The sequence below is a fragment of the Harpia harpyja genome, chromosome 11, assembly GCF_026419915.1.
Source record: "Harpia harpyja isolate bHarHar1 chromosome 11, bHarHar1 primary haplotype, whole genome shotgun sequence".
In the NCBI taxonomy this organism is placed as follows: Eukaryota; Metazoa; Chordata; class Aves; order Accipitriformes; family Accipitridae; genus Harpia; species Harpia harpyja.
Window position 1 is genome coordinate 43,868,706 of NC_068950.1, and position 20,248 is coordinate 43,888,953.

Genomic DNA, 20,248 nt, shown 5'->3' on the forward strand with positions numbered 1-20,248 from the left:
GCCCCGTGTCATCCGTCACATGTCATTTGGTAGAGGAAATTAAAAGCCATAAGCTGAAGCGCCTCTGCCCATCGCTACCGGCTTGCAGATCCAATTGCTTTTTGCTTTTTTCTTTAATTCCCAAATAGCACCTCGGGGCCCTCAGTCCCCTGTTTGGAGTAAGCAGAGACTCAGAAATGAATTAGGAGAAATAAAAAAAAAAGGTGATAAGCTGCGAAACCACTGCCCGGGAGGCGAGAAAGCGGAGGCAGGGCTGAGGGTGGGCCTCGGCATCCGTGGCCGAAGGAGCCGAACCCGGCAGGAGGGGTGCGGGTGATGCCGGGGTTCGGGGTTGCAGCAATCCGGAGGCGGAAAAGGGACGTATTGCCTCCGTGCAACTCTGTCTGAGGGCGCAAGGGCAGATAAATACAAGGAGGAGAAAGAGCTACGTCAGCTAGAAAGTCAACTCGGTCTAAAAACAAAAGTTTGCAGGTCAAAAAGCAGAGGAATATGCGAGGAGGGCCAAAATCAAGCTGAGACCAAAGCCTTGGCTTTCCCCAGGGGAGCTGGGGCGGCACGAGGGTCGGCGTCCCCGTCCCTCCAGCCTGACCCTCAGCGTGCACTGGGTTGCCTCCGGCCGCCCGAACTGGGGGGGGGCTTCTCCCCAGCTGCGGGGGACACGGACCCAAACCCGGCATGGCCGGGGGATGCAAACAAAGCGGCCTGTGTGTCCCTGCGTGCGGGGCTGCTAAATATTCCTTTGAATTTCAGAACAACGCTGAAAGCGTTAAAATTCCCACCTTCCTCTTCTATTTGCACATATTGTGCAATACCGACCCCTTCGTGTAAGGTTTGCAGTATGTTATTCTTTATTTGCTTTCCGCACGCCACGCTGTGTATTTAACAGCCCAGTTATTTTAACTTGTCCTTTGGCATATCTGACCCGGGGACATGTGCCTTGAACTCCTCCGTTGTTTCCCCATCAGTCATTATGCTGCTCTGCTTCCCCTGGGCATTGTGCGGAGAGATTAAAGCTTCTGGGATGCTCCGATACGTTGGGGATGGGGGATACCCAAGGAAGCTAACCGGAATTACCGATGACTGCTTGGAAGAAATGGCTCTGATAGCTCGTAACCCCGTCACATCTGTAGTTACGCTGGGATAAAGATTTGGGGGCAATTAATAGCGTGTTTATAGCATCAGCTAGTGCTAGCCCGCCTGGGTACCCAGGGAAGTGCCCCAGCTGTGTCTCGAGCAGCATGCTGCCCCGTTCCTGGCTCTGCAAAGCTTTGCCACGCTGCATCCATCCAAAGGGTTTAACCTTCTCCAAAAAGCAAAAAATCAGGGGAAGATAAAAAGAAAAAAAGAAAAAAAAGATTGCTTAGGTTTGCACTTGATGGCTCAGACCTGCAGACTCCAGATCCCACTCCATGCCACATTTTAGAAGATGTGATATGTCTGTCTCCATCCTCATCCTTTCCTGAGTCTCTGTAATCCCAAATATAACCCGGCGCGCAGTTCCCAGGCAGCAGTGCCCCAGCCCATGGCCGTCGCCCCGTGACCCGGGACTGCCGCCGAATGACAAGCGGAAAGCCGGTGTGCGGGAGCGCAGCCGGGCTCCCCGTCGCTCTGCCGCAGGAGCCGGGAGAGGAGGATGCGAGCATCTGAAAAGCAAGGTAAGGAAAGCTTGGCCGCGAGCGGGGTGCGATGGCAGAAGAGCGAGACGGTGCACGATCAAATAGGGGATGTTGTTTACGGCGAATTTGTGCTGAGTAATCATTGGGAAGGCACGCTCGGATCCTGCAGCTCGGGATAAAGCAAAAAAAAATCCTGCCGTAAAGCCTTGTTATATAATAGGTTTGAGGGAAGGTATTGCGCCGAAAACTGCTCCTCTCGGCAGGGTGGCACATATTGCTGTCTGACGGCAAGTTAAGGCGCTGAAATTCGGCAATGTATACCCGGGCATATAGCATTTAATAACCTCCAGCTGCCTCCTGCTCCGGATACCTCAGTAACTCCATGCAGAACATGAGCATCTCTTCTTGCACCCCAAAATAGGTGTTTGTGCATTTTAGGACTGTGAAAGCCGTTCGGGCATATTACCCTCAGTGAAGAGAAACGAAGCGATTTTCAGGCTTAAGATAATAATTGTAGCTTATATGTGAACATAGCTATACTTCCTGCAGGAAGGGTAATTAGGTGTATTCGTGAGTATATAAATGCTGCCATGAAATACTGATATCCAGCCTTTTGCAGCGCATCCACTGTGAAGCTGACCTTCAACCCCCCCCCCCCCATTTTATTATGCTGAGGCAAACAGAGCACTGCATTCCCTTTAAAAACCCTACTTCAGGCCAGAAAAGAGAAAAAAAATATATATAGCTAAATGCACACATCCTTGCCTTTGCTTCGGTCTTGCTGAGACAACCCCAGCCGGGTGCTCCGGGGGGGACAGCAGGGACGGGGCGGCCGTCGGGGCTGTCTGCTCCCCACGGCACCGCTGCTTCAGGTAGGTGTTTATCCCCCTCGGCATCACCTCGGGAGCACTGCGACTTTAAATCAGGACATATTTAATGTCTCGCTGATGTATTCGTGGCTGTCGTTACTATAGTCTTGTTCTGGATACTGCCAAGGAGAAGAGGAGGAGGAGGAGAGGGAGGAGGAGGAGGGCGAGGAATATTTTGGACAGGCCCCCAGGTCTGCAAACTACAGACTTTATTCGCCTTCTGTATTTGGACTAGAGCCTCCATCTTCTGATACCCTTCAACCATGGATTTCTCTTAGTCATAGCCTTCCCTGAGAAAAAAAAAAAAAAAAAAAAATTAAAAAAAATCAGCGTACCCAGTAATTCAGATGGCACAGGCAGCGTGAAGGCAACCCGGGCTGCACTATATTTAGCCAGCCGTGACACAGCCGGCTTGTTTATGGTCCCAGAAACACTCCCAGCCGATAGATGCAGCATTTCGGAGCGGCTGCAGCCTTTAAGGAGGAACTGCATTTCGTCCTTGAGCGCCGGGTTTTTCCTGCGCGCTGCCGGCAGCGTAAGCGCCAACGTTTAATTGCTGACCTAACTAATCCGCCTCGCGGAGGGCTTTGCCCTGCTGCAGATTAATCCTGGGGCCTCCCGCTGCACCCGCCGCGGCGCTTTCTGCAAGTCCTCAAAGCTGGATTTTGGGGCAGGATTTGCTAAAATCCATCCCGCTTCCCTGCAAAAATATGGTGGCAGCCTGGGGGGCCATATGGAAAAGGGAATCGCCGGACCGTAGTGGTGAGGAATTCGGTACCCAGATGTGCCGCCCAGGTTTTGGGATCAAAATTGGGCTATCGGGGCTGGCGGGCTCGGTGCCGAAATCGCGGGGTCGTGTTTTATCGCACCCCCAGCTCCGCTCAGGTGGCTGAAATTCACCTGGTAAAGGCAATTAGCATCACCGGCGCGCGAGGGATGTAGCAAAGGATATAACGCGAGCATCTGTAATGAACGGCCAGCCCCAAAGGGGTGGCTGCTCCTCTCCCGGGATGCTCCGGAGATGGGGAAATGTCTGAAACCGCTGCGGAGCTGCTCACGGGGGTCTGATCTTTGCTGGGTGTGTGGTGTCCCGCAGCGCTCAGACTTGGAGAAGAAAAACCTCTGGCTGTAGGGAACATGGTCTGGAAATCCCAGCTGTACCGGACCGTAATTCCCATCCGCCGTAAAAATTAGATTATAGATGCTTTTTCAGGGGTGGATAAAGCAGCTGTGGGAAGCTCTCAACATTAAAATGCTATAAATATTACTTTTTATTATTTATACTAAATTATAAGTAATATTTTATGAACTCTTACAGTAGTTTACATTACAATAGTGTATGAGGCCCTGTTTTGATAGGCACTGTAAACAACATACAGATTTCTTCTGAGTAAGTTCTTGTCTCCAGTAACCAGAAATAATGAGGATGGGAAATGGTATCGTTTACATCCCTGAATCATGTCTGGGAAGCAGAGAGATGGAGAAATTGGGGAACAAAATCATGCAGGGGGACTGAGGCGAGGACCAGGATTTTCTCCAAATCCTCTGAAATGGAGTTTTTGCCCTGCAGAAAACTTGTGAAGTTCCCTTCCCCAGACCATGTTCTGAAGCAAAAAAAAAAATCACCCAAACACTTGAATTCCTTTTCCAAGTAATAGTTTTCCTGGAAAACTTTAGAGAAAGAGTAATTTGCTTTCTAGCTAGCAAAGGGTTCTCTGCGGTATGAAATCTGCGCACGGGTCTCTGCCCCGGCGCGGGGGCTCTCGTCAAGGCAGCGTGGGGTAGGATGCAGGCAGGCTCTCCGACTCTGCACACATTTCCTCCTGGCATTTGTTTTCCACCCCAACAGCTTCTTGAAGGTATTTAAACTGAAGCACATCCACGCAAAATTCCCAGCCTGAGAGCCACACGGCATAATTATTTTAAAGCCACGTGGTATAGACTAGCCCCCTGCAATATTACTTTCTGAGTTAACATACCTGACGATAAATTCTTTCCTGTCCTAAATGGTATTGAAAACCCGAGCTGGAGCTGTGAGTTTCCCCCAGCTCCATCACCTGCCCCTCGCTCAGGGCTCTTTGCAGCCTCGGGAAGAGCATCCCACGGCACGGAGCAGCTCTCCCTGAACTCTTACAGCAGCGCAGGAGGCATCGGCGGGAGAGGAAAATCGCTTTGAATCCTTTCTGCTGAGTCAAGCACGTTTCATCTGGATGCTCACGGAGCGTTTCTATTGCCTGGCGTCTTGAAGGCATCCCAGCAATGCATTTCCAGACAAGCGACCAAGCTGTGGGATCCACAAGAGGCTGATTCAGTTAGTGTTGTAAGAAATTGCAAAGTGAGGTATCTTAGCTTTCATGGTGTAAATGGGTCAGCAGGAGAAGGATGAGGGCATTCACACCCAGCCTTGCTCCCTGCCTTGCTTAAAGGGCCTTGGAATGTCACTGAGGACCAGACTTCTGGCTCCTGTACAGCTGAATTTACAGCCTGCATCCAAAGTCATGATGATCCACTGCAAGCTATTCCCACGCCAATGCAACTGGGTGTTTCTCCCCTTGAATCACGTCCAAGCTATTCTTCCAAAACTGCAGAGCGCCGTGCAGATTGAAAACAGCATCGTGGGAGAGAGCATATGCAGCCTTGTAGAGTCTGCTTGAGTATTACTTTGGAAATGATGAGCAGTTATAAATCTGAATCCAAACTGCATCAGTTAGCTGTGATGCAGGACTTTTAAGTCAGTAGACACTGTGAGCTGAGACAGACACCATTTTTTAATGTTTCATATAGCAGCCAGAACAACAAAGCTCTAATAATATTTTTTTTCCTATTAGTATTAGATATAAAATATGCTACCAAAATCTGTAAGAAGGTAGAACCACTTTAGTGGGGATGTGTTGGGCTGCTGGCAAGCCTTCCTGTGCTATCAGACCCCCCTCTATCTTCCTACCCTTCGTCAGTCGGACCTCACTTACATACCCACCCAAGAGAAACCGTCACGTTGAAGCTTGGAGTGAGGATATTCGTCCCCTGGCCCGTTCACCCATAGGAAACCCTCATCCCCTACATCCTAAAATGAAGAAGCGATGGGAGTGGGTGAGGTAGGCAGCAGCCATCGGCATGGGCTGGCAGTGCCAGCTGTAATTTCCCTTCTGTTTTCACAGAAAGACTCACCGCGTTGAGGGGTCCTTGGTCGGAGCTACCTGACAGCAATGACCTGACTATTTTCATTTTATTATTTGCTGCCCGAGTCTAACCCTGGGCACAGCAGCAGTAGCTGAAGCTACCCTGTGATGACTCGCTTGTATAATTTTTCTCCTTGTTTTTACCACCAGCCATTTTCCAATGCAAACAATAACCTGCTTTTACACTTTGGACTTCTTCTGTGTGTTTAAAAAAGCAAAGATCTGGGCATTATCTTGTTTTCCATGCAAGTGCTAATGCAAGCTGCAGCTAGGCATTATAAGTGCATGAGCTGAGTAATTCAGCTTTGTAACTCGTTGCATGTTGCAAGCAGCCAGGTTTAATATCAAGGTGGGATTTTTCCAAGGTACCAACTATGGGCCCACCTCTGTCTCGGGTAATGAATGTAGAACTTCTCTTGTTGCTAACGGAGCTGTTGGTGTGTTTCTGAACTCGTGCCTTTCATTCTAACAGGGATTAGACATATACATACTTTGCGGGGTCGCAAACAGGCTTTAGGAGGGCTATGCCCAGATTTTTCTTGGTAATTAGCCACTTACCTCACAGTGAATGGGAAATGATGAATAAACAGCAGTTAGGTGGCAAAATATCTGATTTTTACCTAAATATCTGATTTTGGCCTGAGGAATTGTATGAATGGCTGTACAGCCTCCAACTTTCCTCCAGGCTGGGGACTTCCTGAGCGAACAGCGATACACTCCTATTTAATGGCCCCTTATAGATTTGTTTTTCCCATACATTTCTCCGCTCTCTTTGTGAAGCATGAACATTTTTAGCATCTACAACAGCCTTTGGCAAGCAGCTCCACGGCTCGGCGTTGCTGAGGAGCCAGTCAAATCCTTGAATACTCCGAAACAAAGTCTTGGGCTGAAATGAGTAAGTTGTGTATCATGCCTGACAGCACTTTAACAAGACTAAAAGGCAAGAAATAAAAAATATGCAAACACAGCAATACACTTAATGGTGTGTGCTATCACAGAGCGGAAAGGATGGGAAAGAAGATAACAAGAGAGTCAAACACGAGTCACATCGTAAGTCACTGAAAACAAAATAATGATAAGCAGCCGTGCAGGCTCACTGGTGTGCGCCAACTGATTTGATAGATAAGCAAAGGAAGCGCAACCTTGCCGAGGTTGTTTGACAATGCATGGTGAAACTGTCCTGCTCAAAGCCCTCAGATGCTGTCAGGATAATTATACTCAAGTTTTGGTACTATGACCAGAAGGAATGCTTTTGTGGGAGCGGTTGCGATGCTTTCTCTGCCATCGGTGATCCTGGCAACAAGGGTTTCCTTCTACAGATGCTTGCGTAAGGACCATGAACACCTCTGAAATTAAATTACAGCTGTTGCTCGACCAATGCTCGTGACTATGTTCTTCGGGGTCCATCCACTGAAGAACACATTCACTGAAGCTCCAGCTGTCAGTGAGGTGCTGAGTACTGCAGCTAGGTTTCACCACAGCAAAGGCTCAAGGCTTCCTCTGACGGAGGAAAGCAAAGGTTTAATTGAGTCTAACACTTAAAAGCAACTCAAACTTTCTCAGGACCACGTCTGCTTTTCATTAGAGATGAACAAGACAGCAACAGCCAGTTTGGAAGTTCCTGAATATTGGGGCGGGTGGGGTTTAACAAAGATTTAGAGCATTTGACTCCCCTCCCTCCACCTGGATCCCCAAAAACCAGCCCTATTTGCCTGTGGCACACGGCATCCCACACCGGTAACCCACCCTACGCTGCCCCGCATAGCCACCGCTCATAGGCAGGCTGCGACAGCTCTTTATTTCTCCAGCAGACCCAGGCACGAACACACTATTCCCACGTACAGAGAAAGGAACCACATGGCCATCCTTGACTCCAGTCCAAATACCACTTATTTATCCTCAGCACAAGTCCAGATGCTGCTTTGAAATGGTATTTCTGGCTCGGTAGCAAGAGCCTGTACCCATTTTGCTATCACGTGCCCGTTCCCAGAGCAGTGCACGGGAATCGATGCTCCTGGCCAGCCCGTGGCACTGCCCAAGTAATGAATGGAGCCTCCAGATAAGAGGCCGAGAAGTGTGATCCTTGCTGTACAGGTCACATACGTCCCAAAGTCATTTGTGCTTGACCCACATCTCATCTGAACATGGAAACGCGAAGAGCTTATTCTACAGGAGCGGGAATTGCAACGGGATGGCTCCTGGGCTTTTATTTCGTCAGCTATTACCACCGCTATGACAATGAAGTGTCAGGAAAGAAGCCCTTACGCATCCTCCCTGATTGCCACAACACGTTTGGAGCCTGCAAGAGTGGAGGCTGGTGCCTACAGATAAAACGTAAGAGTGATGGGAAGGCTCCTGCTAGAGGGAGGGAGCCTCTAAGTGGCTAACACTCTAACGGGGTAGGACTCAACCTTAAGTTCAAGACAGACCCAGACTGAGGATCTGGCTATTTTTAGAGAAAAAGATTGTTTAGAAGACACTGGTTTTTTTCTAAGCTGGCCTCAGAGATGAGTTGTAAGGTAAATCCTTTGGCTGCATATGTAAAAGTTTATTCGCTGCCTCTTGTAAAGGTTGAGACTGATTTGACAATTGGAGTTTTGATGGGAAGACAGGAGGAGGTATTTTGGGTCTGGTTTTCTTAGGACAAGAAGTAAAGCAAAAGGGGTGATATCACATAGCCTCCTGATGACTTTAATTAGCTCTTGTGATTTCTGAATTGGTGTCTTTTAAAAAAATCAACAAAAAACCTCTGACCCTCTTCTGAGGTGGAATTGTTTTGGCTCTCACCACAGCTTTGCTTTTGTTCCTCCCCGCACTAAGCCTTCATCAGGAGGGAAACGCAGTACTCTAAGGTGACAAGAACCAGGTGAGTTGAATGGAGAGCAGCAGATGCAATCAAGAGGTAACACTTTCTTGAGCCTAATCCAAATGATGATATATGGCTGAAGTTTTTCAGATCTTTGGTTTATGTTTGAACACACCAGGCCAAAAATAAAACAGAAAAATTAAGATATTCTTTATCTGTGGCAGCAATGACCCACAATGCAGTGACATTATTTCTTACAGGTCATCTGCGCTGCTCGCTGGGGTGGTCCTAGCCCAGACAAGGAGCTTCCTGGCTGTAATCAATTCAATCAGGTTTGCTTAACCAGGGCTAAACAAGTGGCTCTTATTAAAAGTGCTAGCAGCTGTAGGGGCTTTGAGCATCCTGGGGGTGGAGGTGCTGGTGCTCCCTGGAAAGGTAGGCAGTGGGACAGACCCTTCTCCTAAGAGTATAGGGAACGGGTACTTGCCAGAGTAAAATTGCTGTGGGGCAGGTCCAGGAGGAAAGATCCAGAAGAAAAATGTGATGGTGCTCCTGCTTACCTGCTAGAAGAGCGCTGTAGATCACGCTTGTCCCTGCCTGGTGGGGTTGAGCTGCCGGCTTAAGACCCCATCCATGGCTCAGCGTGGCGGCTGGGGAAGGGCTAGGGTTTAGGTTTGGTCTGTGTTTTTATCAGGACACGGGGCTTCTGGGTGTAAATGTGATGCTGAGCTAGACACAGTTGTCAGCGCTACACCCAATTTGTTTTTCGGGCAGGAGAGACGCCTGTACTACACTGCGTTTTTGATGTCTAACTAGATCAAGTGTCAAAATCTCAAGCAACGCGTTGCTGCCTAATGTGTGCGGCAATGGCCGTGCTGTAGGTCTGGGTACTAAACAAACACAAAAAGGTGGTGGTGGTTACTTTTTCAGACCATCAAAAGTTTATCAAACTGCTTCAATTTATACAGGTGTTTAAGCCTCCTTCTGCTGGCAGGGTGGCTCAAATTATTCAGAGCTCAAATCCTTGATAACATGGCAATGTGTGATGGGGTGGGTTACGGGGTTGCTAAAGGGTTCTCCAGAATGTAACCGTGGCTGAATGCCCCAGGTGCTCCTTGCAAGGTTACAAGGAAGGTAAGCGGAGTTAAAGAGCTTACACTGGTTTGTGTTGGGTTTTTTTTTTTAAAGCCCATTTTATAGAGTACTTGTTATAGGAATGTTGAAGATAGCCTAAATTCAGGAGTCTGTGAATGAAGGTTATTTGAGTAGGATTTGAGTGCTTTGAAGAGGGAAAAGACAAAAATATTAGTTCTCTAGAGTATGTTTTGATGGCCCAGTGTCCCGCTGCAAGGAGCAAAGGGCATGGAAGCATGAGGAGACAAGCAAGAGGAAAGAAATTATTGTAGCTTGGGCTGCAGAGAGAAGGAGCTGCCCCGTGCAGCAGTACGAAAATGGAAATATGAAACACGCTTGAGGAATACGAAAGCTGCTTGAGCAAGTCTTATTTTTCTTAACAACACGTGCATTCTTTTTCAGGCAGTGATAGCAGTCCATATCATACAGCATAGCTGGTACTTTTTGGAAAAAAATTTAGTATATTGAGTCTTAAAGGTGTTGCTCCAGATATTAAATTAATTTTCAAGCTACATTTGTAATTCTCATAACACTCCACAGTTTGAATCTGTTCACAAAGAATTAAGAGTATAATATTTCACCTTAACTGTTCATCTAGTTGGAGGAGAGGTGGAAAAAATGAAATTGCACCTCAGTATAGTTACCGCTTGATTACAGCTACAAAAAGAGACTTTACCCAGGAGAGGCTGCAAGCCAGACAGAGAAAAATGGATAGTTAGAGGTTGGCAAATCAATTGACTTTTCCAAGGTCAGTAACAGGGAGAGAGTTTGTATCTCTTGAGTCCTGAGCAACATACAAGCCTCCTTAGCATGTCATTAACATCTCCCACAGCCTCAATGGCACCTGCCAGCCTTACCATTCAAACAGAATACATCTGTATTCTGGAGCAGCACACCGCTCGATAAATCTGCAAGGATGTTAACAAATTTTTTTTAAGTAGCTGATTCCCTAGCTCTTCTTTCTTTACTCTCATTTTTGAAAGTCATGTGCAATTTAACACGTTCTTAGATTTTTGGGGGGGTTGTACGTAGCATTCTTTATACTGCAGAGCTCCAAAAGAGAGAAACCATGTGGCCCTTCATTAGCCCAACTTCAAGGGAGAATTGGGGGGGAAGGGAATATTACTCTATTCTCTTCAGCTAAACTTCCCATAGGGCTTGAAAATGCATGGATAAGTGCATCTTCAACAGAATCCCACACAATGTGCTTCCCTAATCCCATCTCTTTGTGTTTGTAGCAATGGTAATTAGAAGCAGGGATGGGATTTTGATGTCTGTTTCCTCCTCCCTCCTCTGCCCCAAGATCCCCTGGAGAGGCTGCTCTGTCCCTCCTCGGTGCCTGCGACGATGTTTTGCGGAACCCTCTTTCTCCAGGCTGGAGCTTCAGGCTATGGTGGCAATTCCCCTTTGGGAATCCTTGGAGGGAAAGCAACCTATGGTGCCCCAAGCTCTGGGACAAATGTGGAAAGAAATGAATTAATAATGGATTCAACAAGGAGAAGCAATTTTTTTTTTTCTTTCTAAGCATGGCTGTACTCTGCCTCTACAGACATGATAGCGGCGTCAACACTGGGTGGGAAACATTGAGCCAAATACGTGCTGTGAGGCTCCAGTGAGCAGTGACAACGGGACTGCGGCTGGGGAAGTATAAATTCTAGACCTGCTATGGCGCTCGGAGAAGGGCGAGCTATAATTCCCGCTGGAGTGAACCTCTCCTCTTGCTCGTGCCCTTTTTCCATGAGGACGTTTTCAGTAGGACTTCCCTTTTGCTGCCTAATGCAGACAGACCCTTGCTGCTCACCAGTGAGAGAGGTGACTTCTGGATTTAGGATATGAAATTTTGCCTCAGTTGAGCTTCTTGAGCTGATGGATAACAGCAGCAGAGCAGGCTAGAGACCACAGGCGACAGTTTAAGACGGGGAATAGGTTGTTTAGGGTGTTGTGTTGCGCCAGGTTCCCCAGCTCGTTCCCTCTAACAGCTGCAGTTGCGTTCAGTGTGAGCGGGCTTGAGTACTCATGGAAATGTTACATAGCCTTAATGTGCCCCCTTCACTGGAGAACCTGGGTTTTTTTTGTCGCCTGAGCAAGCAAAATAAATGAAAATCCACCTTGACGCCCCCGATTTCCCATTTTTATCCTAAAGCACAGGAATTGTTGTATCCTAGGTTGACTAGGAGAGACTAACGGATGTGATCCCTAGTAAAAATACCTGCGCTTTTATTTTTTCTTTATTAAGTTGCTGCGTACGGGTGCCAAGAGGGAGGGGGACCCATTCCTACTGGCGAGCGTTGCAATCCACGTATTGCTCCGTATAACATCATAACATAATGACAGCCGATGTATAAAGAGCCGAGTAATGAGGGGGTAGAAAATACACAGTTCTAACCTTGAGTTCAAGCTGTTACCGCCGCTAACTGCAAACTGTTTACGTCAGGTTAGTTCATTTTAGTTTGCTGCTTGTAAATCTGCTTGGATTTTTCTGAGAAAATTCTGGGTCACAGATGTATCTTGTCTGCACTGTAATATAAAATTGCAGGAGTTATATAAACAATAGCGCATGACAAGGTATGGCTGTACCAGATGCCCACTGCCCTGGAGTGTTAAGCAGGAAAGTTTAAGCCAAGTGTCAGTAATATTTCAAGTTATGGTTATTGCTACAGAAGTGCTTATTGATGTTGTTGCTTTAGAAGCAAACCCACACTATTTTTCTAAGCAGAGTACTTGCTGTCCTTTCTGTAAGAGAGTGAAGGCATACTTGTGTCGGGATGCTATGGCTTCTTTTTGCCTTTGTTTTTTCCTTAAATTAAGAAGAGATCCATTTAGAAGAGTTTAATAGTGGTCATTTCCTTTGGAGCATCCCTCGGTTCCTCTGTTCCATGTAAAATGAAATCATGATTCTACTAGCAGCGGCCGCAAAATGCGTCAAGCCAGATACGTTCAAGGACACACTTTGCGTTGGTCTGAAGTCTGTTTACACGTGAACAGCTAAAAGTAGATTGGTGAGACCTAACAACAAAAACAGCTTAGCCATCGGTGGTAGCGCTTCTTCAGCTGGGTGCCGTCAGTTTTAAGCCAGCAGTCGCCCGGGCGGAGGCTGGGGATGCCGATGCATCCCACGTCGCCTGCCGCGATACAGCGCTGCGGTTCGGGACCCTCTCCGGTTACTTGCCCGCAGCCAGACGTGGTGTTCCGCTGAACCAGAGATGCTCTTTAGGTTTTTGGAGGCTGAGCGCAGAACCGCTGTGCCGTCCCTCCTCCTTTAGACCGCAGAATTGGCCGTGCCAGCCCATAACTCGGTGACCTTGGCCCGTTCCCAAGGAAGGCACCTTCCGCAGGCGCGATAGAAAGATCTTAACGCCGACGGCTATTTCGAGAACCTCTTCGCGCCAGCTGTACAGCCTAACCCTCCGCGCTGAAGGGCCTCTTTTGGGAGAGGGATGCTTTTGCCGGAATGCGTGAATAGCAGCCCGGGAGAAGAAAAATGGGGTAGATGCAGCACTTTTTGCGAACTAATTGCTTGCAGCAGCTGATGGGGGGGGAGGGAATGACCCCTCCACTGCGGAAAGAGCTCTGACCGCTCCCGCTCCGCGTTTCCAGGCACCTTATCACCTAATTAATTTAAAGATGCTTCCACGGGGGGGGGGGGGGGGGGGGGTTGAAATCCCGTGGCCTCCGCGATTGCTTCCGGGCCCCGGAGGGGCGGGAGGGGGCGGCACCGGTTCCACGGAGGGAGGGAAGGAGGTGTGGGGGGGTGTGGGAGTGGGGGGGGCCCGGTCCCGTCCCGCCCTCCCCTCCCCTCCCCTCGGGGCGGCCGGAGCGCTTTGCCATTCCCCTCCAGCCCGCGGCGTCAGCGGAGGATTTCTCCTCCGGCCCAGTTTGCCCATGAGCTTACTGGGAAGCTACCGGAAAAAGCCGGGCAGTGACGGCTATGAATCTTTGCAGTTGGTGGACAGCAGCCTTGACGGCGGTGGGGGAAAACCCGGCATCAACGCGGCGGTGGGTGGCAGGAGCCCGGCGCGGCACCAGCAGCACCAGTATCACCAGTATCAGCAGCAGCAGCAGCCCCGCGCCGAGGGCGGCAGCACCATGGACAGCTCAGGTAGGGGCGGGCGGGGCCGCCGCCGCCGCCGCCTCCTCTTCCTCCTCCACGGGGGTCCCCGCGACACGCGTGGGGGTTATGGGGGGGGGGGGGGTGTCTGCTTGCCGTGGGTCTGCCGCGAAATGGTGGAAATGGAGTTGGGGTGGGGATGGGGAGTCTTTATAGCCGGGGACAATAGAGGCCCTTTGTCCAAGGGAGGGCGGGGGGATGAAGGAGATGCGGTTGAGGGGGGGGGGGGGGGGATCAGCGGCTACTAAGTGCTCGCTGTTGGCTGCTGTTTTCACCCCCCCCGAAGAGGAAAAGGTTGGTCTGAAGCTGAAATGCACCGAGTGTTTTGGGATCTTTCCCCAACTGACTTATTTCCCACAATCGTCATTACTTCCCCCCCTTTCCTCTAAAAAGCACTCATCAAACTGCATTGGATTAATTCTGATAGATGATGCACTGCATGCACCATTTTTTTTTTTAATCAGGGAGTAGGGGACCAGATGGTCTTTATGACCGGTAATGGGATAGAAAGCTCTTCACCTCTAAATCACAGGTTCAAATTTGCCTGGAAAACCAGTAATCGAGAGTACTCGCCTGATGGCTTTTAAGTGCTCTCTCAGAACAAGCTGTCTCTGGTTCTGGTTGGTACGATGTGCCCATCGCAATGAACATCTACAGCCTTTGCAGAGAACTTCTAAAGATCGAACTTGTCCAGAGAAATACCCTGTTTAGTTGAGGGGGACCAAATTTGATGTCTGCCCGTTGTAACGGGGGGATCTTGCAGCGATACCTGTACTCTTCCATGAAAGAAAGGGGCAGGCCCAAGACAGCAAGTACTTAAAATACATTACCTTTGTTTTAATGTGGTCATCTCTTCTCAAGGGGAGAAAAACCCCTAATGACCTATGTCTGGACTTGGGCGGGGAGAGTCTTGCCTTGATTTTTTTTTTTTTGTTTTCCCCCACGCTTTCTCTGATGGAGTAAGAGTCATGCTTTCCTTTTTTCCCCTTGCCATTTGAATTTGCTTTCAAGAATTCTTTTGGGGGTTGGCTTTGTTTTTTAACTTTTTATTACTCCTGGACTTTAGAAATGTATCTGAATTTGCCACTATGATATCTCTGCTACAGTTGCTTGCAATCATAGTATGTGTCAGTGGATTCTTACTCTCAGCAGGCTGCTCGGTTACAGTTATTTGGATTCTTACACTGGCATCTGCTGAGACGGTTAGATATTACGATCAGTTTAATATCCGTTCTTAAAGCAATTATCTGAATGAGTTTCCTAGAACTTGAAGAACCAAAGGCATTAGTGTTGTGGAAGGTGGCACTCGCCTCCAGCCAGGTGTGGGACCGTGCTGCAGCTCGTGTCAAGTCATGGCTTTTGTCTAGCGTCAGCTCAGTGCATTATTTGAGCATTGCTGTTGCAATCGTTCTGTTCGTTTCTTCAAGCCGTTCTGTTCCCTGCTGAGCGGGGGGGGGGGGGGGAATGCTCACGGATACCTTTATTTACAGCCTTTGTGCAACATTCAGCCATTTCAACAATTCAGCTACTAACTCTGAAGACATCCCAGAGCATTAATTGTATTAATGCCCTCCATCTGTTTCTAGGATGTTCTCCCCTTAAACACATGGGCTTGCTCAAGGGCTGTGCCTGGGATTTGAAAATTAACGGTTAAGAGATCTGTGTTGACCAGAGTGTGCTTCCTTTAGTTCACTTTGGTACTCTCACTGCCTAAATTTTACAGGCTCTAGAAATGACACACCTGACGCTCAAGCAGCAACAAACCCCAGGCCTTAATATGGCCCTGGAACTGAGTTTATAGGTGTGGTTTTTTGGTTTTGTTTTTTTAATACCTTATCTGTTTAATAAGGGCTTTTTGGTGGGTGTTTCTAAATCTTCACATGAAATTTAAAAAAAGCTGTATTGAGCGTGATGCTGTGTTCTAAACCTGAAGTCCATACTTGTATCTGCCTTGTTCATTTGAACACTTTATGCTGATAAATGCCTGATTTTTATCAGTTCATTGCAAAGACATTTTTCTTTGCCAAGTATGAATTTATAAAACCTTAAAGAACCATATCCACCCCTCAGCTGTGCTTGTGGTTTCTAGTGATTTGGTAATTGAAGCTGTTCATGAATTGTGGGACATGATTTGTCTTTAACGCAGTGTGAAGATGGATAATTGGGGGGGGGGGGGAATTAGGGAGCAGTGTAAGAGAAAGACGGGGAAAATAAGGTGGCTGGGGTTTTGGCTTGATTGGAGCAAGGAAAAAACCACCACCCACCTTCTGTGTTTTGTTTTTTTTAAATAGAGAATATATTCATATTATAAATACTTGAGACGCCTCCTGCTAATGATGCCAAAGTCTAAATTCCCAAGATGGGCAGTGGTAGAGCATATTTCAGTTGGGAAAAGAGGCCCAAATTCCTCAGGAAGGAGAAGGGTGAGATAAATTGGTGACATGTTGTGATGCAAGGGAGGTGTGCTGCTGGGTTTTGGTGGGGCAGGGCACCCTCTCTTTTGCGTAATTAGGTGGCAGACCCTGAAGGTGAAATCCTTCAGGTGCCTTGGCCAAATCAGAGCTCGTTATGTACTTCCCACATGCCTGACCTCCCTTAGGTTGCAGGGTTTGGTTTTTTTGTGGTTTTTTTTTTTTCTGGTTTTAAATAATGGTTTCATGGGTGGTGGAACAGCTGCTTGCCTGAATTATCAAAATGGCTGTTTGCAGTTGAGGAGTGAAGCAGTCCTGAGGTACGTCTCCGTGTCACCAGGCAATTTGGGACACTCGGCGCAGCAGGCTGCCAGTGCAGCGCCTTGGTTTGTCTGTCTGGCAGGGTGATCGCTGCACTTCAGCCGAACATCTCTGGGTGCAGATAAGTAGCGTCTTCAATGAAGATAAATAGTTGGAGACTCAAACCTTCCACTTCTCTCCCCACGTATTAAGTTTCATTTGTGCCAGGACAGTGCGCTCCAGGCATAGAAAAATGGCCTTTGCTCTCTGGACGATGTGTGTGTAGGTTAATATTAAGCAATTATAGAAGTTAGACGGGTGAGGATTTGTGCCAAAGGCAAAGCGCTGGCAATTCTGGGGCAAGTTGCTGTCAGTTTAGCTAGCGTGGCTGTATTTGCTATTGCTGCAATGGCAGTAACTCACAGGAGTTGAGAAAGTGGGCCCCTGTTGGGTTTTTCTATTAATTTTTTTTAGACTAATTCAAAGTATTAGATCTTAAAGTATCATAACTTAATGTGGGCTTGCAATCTCATAAACAGCTTCTTGCAATGAAAATAATCAGCGGTTACAGCTTTGCTGTAACTTCTGAGTACTTACGATTATTGGCTTAATTTTTTTTTTTTTTTGGCCTGATATTGGTTAGTGTCAAAAGAAAAAAGAAAAAAAAGCCAGGAACCAAGAGCACCGTGTGTGTGGGAGGGGGTTGCTGTTGGAAGGCAGGATCTGATCGTGGCTGGGAAGGGAGCTGGTACAGAGCGGGGGCTCCTGAGGGTCTCTTTGACCCTACCGTGCCTCCATGCCGGCACGCTGGGGGTGCAAGCACTGGGATGAAGGGTCTGGCCAGGCTGTGTCCAGTGGCTGAGCCTGGGAAAATAAGATTTTCAAAGTCTCTGGGACTGGTAAACACTTCTTGGTTCAGATCATTAAAAATTATTCTGCCACCATCACCCACCCGTGCCATGCAGAGGAGCGCTAACATGAGCCGTTTTGCTGAAGTGGTGACAATTTCAGTTGCTCAAAGTACAGCTTGGGGTACCCGTGTGCTCACAGGCATCATAAATGGAAAGTCCTGCCCACAGTGATGTCGAGTGCCTTCCTGTTAGGCTTGGGTTTAGGTCAAAGGAGACAAGAGCAGAAACTTTATTTCGGGTTGGGAGGCCGTATCGGTTACTGCTGGTATCTGATGATGCTTGTGTGATGACCTTGTCTTTGGTTGCTTTAAACTTTGCCAGACTTAAACCGGTCAGAATGAAATATTGGTCAGTGCGTGGTTTAAATCTCAGATTTAAATCTCGCAGTGTGGCCTGTTCATACGGGGTCACGCTTAAGTTCTGCGACGCCTCAGGTGGGCATTACAGCTCTGTGCAACTTTAGCACGTGCCCTCAACTGCTGACTGTTCAGCTCCTGATGTAATGTTTTAAACAACTCCTGTGGAATATGCTAGATGCCATATAGTAACATGATTGTAGTGCGTAACTCCAATGGGACCTATGCGTTACTGCTAACTGCCAGTTCTTCCAGAAAGTGTGCTGGCCTTGGGTTGGAAATCTGAGGATAGAGAAGAGGGGAGATAACGGAAGACTTGAGCTGAAGCTGGCAGGACACAAAACATTGCGAGCTCAAAAAACAAATTCTGAGAAGAGCATCTATGTAGTCTCCTTCTGTCTCTTTTTAGTTTTAAGTCTCTAAAAGTGCTCACAAGATGAGAAGCAGGCAGCAAAGCAGCAATTTATTTAGGTTTTTGCTGTGGCATTCAATAATGCTTTCTTAGCAGCTGGCTGAGCATTGAAAGAAGAAGAGGTTCTAGGAAATAAGATATAAAAGTAACAGCAAGGATACATGTTAGGAAAGGAAAAAAAAATCTCTTCTGTGCTCTTCTGTGGTGTTTATAAACTAGCTAATCTACAAAATAGCTTTTAAACACTCAGGGGATAGACTTGCTCGTGCTACGTGCTTCCTTAGGCAGAGTAACCGCAAAAGAGAAGAATTTTAAACAAATTGCAAGTGTTGAAGTTGAGATTGCTTGAACTGTTTTACACTTGCAAACATAATCTCTTGTACTCTGGTGATTCCTTTTCACTGAGTCAGAAGAGAGACATCTCCATGTCACTGGCACAGGGACAAAGACCGTGGCTGACAATGTTGTCTTGTATTCTCTTCTAGCTGCATTTTCAAATGGGGAGGTTCGGTTTAATAACTCTTTTGTTTGGTTGGTGTTTTTTGGACACTTGAATGATTTGGTGTTGGCAGTAGTGCTTTCCTTTTTTTGTTGTTTTGACAGGGAGGAGAAGCAGAGAGAATGTCAATCAACTTTAAAGACTGATTTCATGGTTTGTGCTAGTAGTTCAGTATTCTGGCCTCACATGCATTTTCTTCACTGTAGTACGAGCTTCATAAGGAAAAATATATAACAAATGAAACAAATTTGGCACAATACTGGGGGGTGACTTTTTTTCTGGTCCCCCCTCAACATCAGTACTCTTCTAAAAAAGGAAGCAAACCCCCCTCTTTGTGGAAATCCTCCCCATCGTTTAGTTGATGGTACAAGCAGCATTCTTCAGTTACTGTTTCTCAAGCAAAAGCAGAAATATCTTAATTCTTCAAATTTCCATGGAGTTTACATTTAGGCAGTCTCAGATGAACCTCCAAGAAAAAGCCTTGGGCTCATACAATATTAGTTCTAGCATTTTATCGTAGAAAAGCGCAAAAAGAAGTTCTTGAGCTTCTCTACCCTACAGCGTGCGACATGCTGCCAGCGGCTCCGAGCGCTTCCCAGGGGAGGTCGGGGACCCCATCCCAGCCCACACACAGAAAACGGAGGCACGGAAAGGGTCCGTGACTTCTTGTGGGAGGGGGAATACAGCTTTTCCTGTAGCTGGAGCAGTTGTCGAGGAGGGAGGCAGCGCTGCCTGCCTGGATGTGCGTTGCCCAACAGCAGCAGAAATGCACAGAAATCTCCCTCTGCCAGCGATGCCTTAAGATGTGAACCCAAACCTATTTCTTTTCAAAGAATCTCCATGAGGAGCTTCTCGGTTTCTCCTATCTCCTCCCAATATCTGTAGTATACGAGCCCCTTGTAAGCTTCTAATGGCTTTATTTTCCCAGCCTAGCTTCATCTGGAAAGGCTGCTCATAGCTTTTGGGAGTGAGAAGGGCAGAACAACATGGGGTGACCCTTCTGTTAGAGGTAAAGCTGCCAAGAAGTTCTCGGGCAGGTAGCAATGCAACTGTGGGTCTTGAGGCAGTTTCAATCTATTCCAGGCAAAAGGTCTGGAGAGGTGCAGCGCCAGCTAATTGCTGAAAAGTTACAGTAAAAAAAACCCAAAGAAACATACAAAAAACCCCCAAACAACAACAAAAAAAAACCCTGACTACTCCCTCGCTTGACTAAATTATTGAAGATGTCTTAATACTTGGGATGTCTGTGCCACAAGATGGGTCTGTGCTGAACCCTCCGGGCACTGAACCGGTCCTTACGCCCAAAGGGGCAGATACGGACTGGGGAGCAGTGGCTTTGGCAGCTGCCTGTCCTTGCCTCCCGAAAGCTGGAAACTCTTTCTGTGCTTATCTCCTGTAGCTCATCCTCTGCCAACCTCGCCTAGTATTGCTTATACAGTTGCAGTTTGTATTACTGCCTCTGTCTTATCCTAATTGCCTGCTTAGGAAAGAAATATTCTGATTTTACCCCCTGTGTTAGAGCTGGCTATGTTCTGGGGGAGACTCGCTGACGCTGAATCCAGCTTTGCCCTCCTGCTTAAGAACCGCTGGGTTTTGTCTTGAGCAGACTCATAGTTAATACACTTATTGCCAAACTGTGTGGTTTTG

The 20,248-nt window shown here is 47.6% G+C and overlaps 1 protein-coding gene across 2 annotated transcripts in view; it reads left to right on the plus strand.

Annotated features, from left to right (window-relative positions):
* Window positions 1-1,450: 1,450 nt before the first annotated feature.
* Window positions 1,451-20,248, plus strand: part of DNAJC6 (DnaJ heat shock protein family (Hsp40) member C6) — a 51,987-nt gene continuing 33,189 nt past the window's right edge. Inside the window, exons 1-2 of one of the 2 annotated variants that reach the window (XM_052801741.1) lie at window positions 1,451-1,655; window positions 13,480-13,703. In XM_052801741.1, the coding sequence (XP_052657701.1) occupies window positions 13,487-13,703 (217 nt within the window). In that variant the 5' untranslated portion in view covers window positions 1,451-1,655; window positions 13,480-13,486. The remainder of the gene's footprint in view (window positions 1,656-13,479; window positions 13,704-20,248) is intronic. The other variant, XM_052801742.1, reaches the window with a different exon arrangement.